The sequence below is a fragment of the Psittacula echo genome, assembly GCF_963264785.1.
Source record: "Psittacula echo genome assembly, chromosome: 6".
Lineage (NCBI taxonomy): Eukaryota > Metazoa > Chordata > Aves > Psittaciformes > Psittacidae > Psittacula > Psittacula echo.
The window spans coordinates 70,582,638-70,588,637 of record NC_137743.1 but is presented as its reverse complement, the minus strand read 5'-3'; the positions used below and the strand labels follow the sequence as shown (position 1 = coordinate 70,588,637).

The 6,000-nt window shown below is 47.8% G+C and overlaps 1 protein-coding gene across 1 annotated transcript; it reads left to right on the top strand.

Moving 5' to 3' along the window:
* Nucleotides 1-614: 614 nt before the first annotated feature.
* On the top strand, nucleotides 615-1,700 carry NEUROD1 (neuronal differentiation 1; the record flags this gene model as incomplete). Its single annotated transcript, XM_080621879.1, has 1 exon — nucleotides 615-1,700. The coding sequence occupies exon 1, from the start codon at nucleotides 621-623 to the stop codon at nucleotides 1,698-1,700; it is 1,080 nt and encodes a 359-aa protein (XP_080478005.1). The 5' UTR covers nucleotides 615-620.
* Nucleotides 1,701-6,000: the final 4,300 nt, after the last annotated feature.

The following is a 6,000-nucleotide window of genomic DNA, read 5'->3' as shown; positions in this document are numbered from 1 at the left end:
CAGTCCTGCGGGCGGCGGCGGGACCGGGAGAGGCTGAGCAGCGTCGGTCAGGGGTGGGGAGAGCAGATGCCCTGTGCCCGTCGGGGCGCTGCAAAGCCCCGTGCAAGGAGGCGACGAAGGGGAGCCGCGGAAAGTGGCGGCGACAGGCTACAGGGGGTGGCCATCCTCCCCTGCGGGTGTCCTGTGCGTGTTCCCCCGCCTTTCCCCCTCCGTATTCAGCAAAAAGGGTGTGATTTTGGTGGATTTTTTTGTGCGGGGGGGTTTTTTTTGTTTGCTTGTTTGGATTTAATTTTTTTTTGTAAACCCTCCCGGTCTGCTGTCGCCGTGCCGCCCGGGCTGCCCCACGCACACGTAATCTGCTTATATTCCCCGCTAATATCAGCGAGTTACATAACGGCATTTGAACATATGTCAACTTGATTATAAGGGAGGACCAAGGAGACAATTGAAACTTTGCGCTGGCAGCGTGGGGAGGCCGGGGCTTCCCTCGGGAGGGGACGGGGGGAGCAAGGAGGGGGGATCGGCTTCCCCCCGCCGCGGGTCGTTGGTCGGGGCCGCGGCTGCCTGTCCTGGTGCTGACACAGCTCTTTTCTGTCTCCTCCGCGACACAGAGGCTCGCCATGACCAAGTCGTACAGCGAGAGTGGGCTAATGGGCGAGCCCCAGCCCCAGGGCCCCCCAAGCTGGACGGACGAGTGCCTCAGCTCCCAGGACGAGGAGCACGAGGTGGACAAGAAGGAGGAGGACCTGGAGGGTCTGCACGGAGAGGCTGAGGAGGACTCTCTGCGGAACGGCGAGGAGGAGGACGAGGAGGATGACTTGGATGAAGAGGAGGAAGAAGAAGAGGAGGAGGACGACGACGACCAGAAGCCCAAGAGACGGGGCCCCAAGAAGAAGAAGATGACCAAGGCGCGTATGGAGCGTTTCAAGCTGCGGCGCATGAAGGCCAACGCCCGGGAGCGCAACCGCATGCACGGTCTGAATGCAGCCCTGGACAACCTGCGTAAGGTGGTGCCCTGCTACTCCAAGACGCAGAAGCTCTCAAAGATTGAGACCCTGCGCCTGGCCAAGAACTACATCTGGGCACTCTCTGAGATCCTGCGCTCGGGCAAGAGCCCCGACCTGGTCTCCTTCGTGCAAACCCTCTGCAAGGGCCTCTCGCAGCCCACCACCAACCTGGTGGCCGGCTGCCTGCAGCTCAACCCGCGGACCTTCCTTCCCGAGCAGAGCCAGGAGGTGCCGCCGCACGTGGCGGCGGCGGGGCCGCCCTTCCCGGCTCATCCCTACCCGTACCAGTCGCCGGGCCTCCCCAGCCCGCCCTACGGCACCATGGACAGCTCCCACCTCTTCCACCTCAAGCCGCCGCACGCCTACGGCGCCGCGCTGGAGCCCTTCTTCGAGAGCGGCCTGGCGGAGGGCGCCAGCCCCGCCTTTGACGGGCCGCTCAGCCCGCCCCTCAGCGTCAACGGGAACTTCTCCTTCAAGCACGAGCCGGCCGCCGACTTCGACAAGAGCTACGCCTTCACCATGCACTACCCGGCCGCTGCCGCCACGCTGGCCGCCGCGCCATCGCACGCCGCCATCTTCCCGGGCGCCGCCTCCCGCTGCGAGCTCCCGGTCGACGGCCTGGCGCCCTACGAGGGACACCCGCACCACGAGCGGGTCCTCAGCGCCCAGCTCAACGCCATCTTCCACGACTGAGCCTCCCCCCACCCGCCGCGGGACGGGGAGGGGAAGAGCCGAGCCCGCCGGCGGCCACCGCCTTGTTTACAGTCCTCGGAGTGACGCTGTAAACGCGGGGCAGCGGCACCGGGATCGCGCCAATTACCTGATCGGGATAACAAAATCACAAGCAATAATTAGGATCTATGCAATTTTTAAACTAGCGATGGGCCAATTACAAAATATATATGAAATCTCTATTTTTCAACCAACGTTTTACTACTTGTTACCTTTCCCATGCTGAATTATTTTGTTGTGATTTTGTACAGAATTTTTAATGACTTTTTATAACGTGAATTTCCTATTTTAAACCATGCAGCTTCATCAATTTTTATACATATCGGAAAGGTAGAATTATATCTAATTTATACAAAATGATTTAACTAATTTAAACCAGCAGAAAAGTGCTTAGAGAAGTTATGTTGCCTTAGCACTTACTTCCTTTCAAATAGTTGAAGAAGAAGAAAAAAAGAAATGCACAATCCGGGCAATTTCTTTCCCATGAAAGTCTCTGTGTTTGGTTTTTTTTTTTTCTTCTTTCTTTTTCTTTCCTTTTTCCTTTTCTTTTTCCTCTCCCCCCCCCTACAGCAAGAACCAGATCCCCTAGGTCTTGAGAACATATAAGAACGAGAGACTTATTTTCTATTAAAACATATCAATTCAACACATTACTTGCACAAACTTGTATATAAAGATTATAAGCAAATGCCAACACCCTTTTTAAATCAAAAGCTGCTTGACTATCACATACAATTTGCACTGTTTCTTTTATTCTTTGAAGCCCTTGGCATTCCGTGGTTTTTCTGAAGAGAACTTGAAGATGTTAATGTTTCCAGGCGATATAAATGCATGATTTTATACATGTTCACACAATCCGTGGTTGTCATATGCTCATCTTTTAAATCGGAACCTAAAATTAATCAGGTTGTTAAAGTCGGGCTATATACCTATTGTAGTCGATTAGTACGGTAGCTTGAAACAAATTCAAACCATTTAATCCGTAATTAGAACAATAGCTATTGCATGTACAATGCAGTCCAGAATAAGTGCTGTTTGAAATGTAACGCTGGTTCAACTGGAATAAATCTGTACTGTAATTTTGTTTGTAATCCTGTATATTATGGTGTAATGCACACTGGGATTTTAGGAAAACATCCGTCCTTTGGCAACAACATCGTATTGAACATTTGGTCGAATGTTGCATTTCTCCTTAAATGTGATCATTATTTTTTTCTTAGTGTAAGTAATTCCTATGGGATTATTGTTTTATTCGGATAGCTCATAAAAGGTGCAACACTTATTATTTGTAGAATAAAATTGGACTAAAAAAAAAGACATGGGTTCTTTACTTACCTTGAGGGGTTTCGAGAGAAAGAGGGAAGATGGGGGAGGGGGGGAGGGAATTTTGTTCGTTTCTTTACAGCGAAACGGGCCGTTTGGCAATGCTGAGCTGGCGAATTAGGGAAACAAGGACCCGAAACGCCGCTCTCTGGGGAGCTGTGGCTGCCGGTTTGAGCAGCGCCAAGAGCCCCTCGCCCACCCCAACTCAGCCCCGTTTCTCCTCTCAAGTTACGGAGGGAGCGCTCGTCCCGTGATAGCGGCGCGGCTGGCCGCGCCCAGCCGGGCCTGGCACACAGGGAAAATGCCGTTTCAGCCCCGGCAGCAGGTGCTCCTTTCCCCGCCAGCCAGCCCTGGAACCGGCGCTATCGATTCACCATCTCCCCTCCTCCCAGACGGGAAACATGTGTTTCTTTAATCTTCACTGATTATTCTGGGGCTTAAGGAACCCAGAGACACAACCTGCGGGAGAGCAATTCCCCTAATGACCAGGAGCAATTAGCAACAGGTCTTTGTCTCCTACGGTCAGAAACAGACTAAAGAGGTCCTTGTATTAAGTCTGTCACAAAGCGGAAGGGGCTTTCATAAATATTTCACTTAAATCCAGTAGAAAGTGAACAGGCTCTCCTGTGGATGAGATCATTATGTTTTCCCAGAAGAAATCAAGCTGTTGAAGTCTATTTTAAAGATGTTTATAGCTATGGAAATCCACAACGCGTAAGCGTTGCAAACCTCCACTAGTGCTGCCGCACCCTTGCTGCCGGTCTGCCCTACTGAAAACATGACAGGAATTCATTGCGACGCCGGTTCTGTCCGAGCTTGCAGTTCGCACTCCAGAACTGTTGCTGTATCTGAAAACCTAGCAACCAAAAGGCAACTTTTCAAGCACCCAATGAACCTGTCCCAGTCAGTGGCAACTCAGCTAAATATATCCTGGGTAACCTGAGGGAGGGAGGGGGATGAATGTCGCTATTCCAGATAAAATTGAAAAAGGTGACCCAGGCTAGCTTGCTTTTTGGTTGTGCACCTTCTTCTTGAACATAAGGATTCTTCTAGTCAGTTGAGGGGCAACTCGCATGCCACCATCTTTTATTCAAAGACAGGCACAGATGTTCCTTCTGCAGGGGAGGTTTTAATTTATGAAAATTATATTGTTTATGCATGAATGCACTCTGCATAACACACAGTCCTTCCATCTGATGAGAGAAATACCACAGAACCAGTGCCAATGTCAGGAACATATTCTGCAAATTTAGCCGCTTAAATGTTTAATGAATATTTGGAAGGCATTTCCAAACCACAAGAAACCTTTTCAATTACCTTTACTTTTTTTCCATGATTAATAACAAAATTCAACTCCTCTAGCCAGTGCAGTTTATTTAAAAGATCTGCCTAGGCTATCTGAACGTTTGCTACTGTCGTACAGCAGAGACATACAATATTTTAATGTTATGAGCAACCTAATAAGGAAAATTAATTAGGCATCTTGGTAACTACAGGCTCCATTTTACAAATTACTTGTGAGTTTTGTTATTTCAACTAGTTTAGTTCCTCCCCCCCTTTATAAAATATTGGAGATCATCTCCCCCACCTATTGCTGCTGCTTCTGATGCCTCCGTTATAATATTCTCACTGTTAATATCAAGCCAAATCTTAAAATCTCTGCTCATGACTCCCCCACAGGAAGGTCTATCAAGGTCTCTTTCAAAGGAAAGAATTACACTGTTCCTCTCCTATGAACATATCACTAATTAGCTAAGACTATAGTAGGATTATCCAACTTCCACATGCAGAGGTAACTCTGAGGTTGTGTTGTATCCACATACGTATTGGGCCACTCAGTACAGGCCTAGGATGCTATTTTTACTTGGCTTGTTGGCCTTCCACTTCTTTATGCTCTACTTCTGACAGCAGAAATTGTTCTGCCACCAGGGCAAGCTTGAGAAAGACCCTGATGAAATGACTACAGGTACAGCGTATGAGTAACAAGCACACCTTGTCGCTTTTCCTTTCTTAGTTTTCTGAAGCAAGAGTAGAAGGTCTGGAGGTTATGGACCCATCATTGACCATGATACAGCTGAGGCCAAGGTACGGGAGAAGGATCTGAAGTGGTCGAATTACAGGTTACATTCACACGACGTCTGAGGGACTGAAGCCTCAGGTTTTACCAAGCCAGAATGATGAGTATGCCTAAACTACATCAGACTTTGGCCTAGTGCCTTCAGAAGGACACCTTAGGTAAAAGAAGTAGATTCAAGGAGAACCAAGATTCCCAAATTCACCAGAAAAGAACCCAGAGCATTGCATTCTCCAGAAGATGATCTTCCAGAATTTTAATAAACTAATATTAAAAAGCAGCACATAATTCCAGAGGTAATAGGAATTAATAGAAATCATTCTAAACTAAGCCTTGAGAACATGTAAATCAAGTCTCTTCTATCATCTGTAACAGTAAAAATTCTTGCGATTAGATGAATATGGTAACTGATCAAAACTGGATATACCACGACCTTAATAATTGCTTTTGACATATTAAAAATGTGTCTCCTCTTTAAAAGACCATAGACTTGTGTGATAAGAACCATCTTGTCAAAGTTTTAAATTCTGTTCTTGTTTATATATGAATAAAACCAAAAAACACCCCCACAAACACACACAAAAAACCCCAAACCCCAAAACCCCAACCAGCCAAACAAAACCCACTCGGTTCTCACTCATTCCTATTGAGAAAGAACATGCAGAAATTAATTTGGAGTTCTGCCTGGTGCTGTATTAGGGAAAAGAGGCAGAAATTGCTCTTTGGTTTTATGGACCAGCATGGGTTGTATGGTAATTATTTCAGAAATTATAAATGGTCTGTTTCCTTAGCTGAAAATCCCATATTACAAAATACCCCTTGAAAAACATGGTACATGAATGCATGTCGGAACAGCGAGCTGAG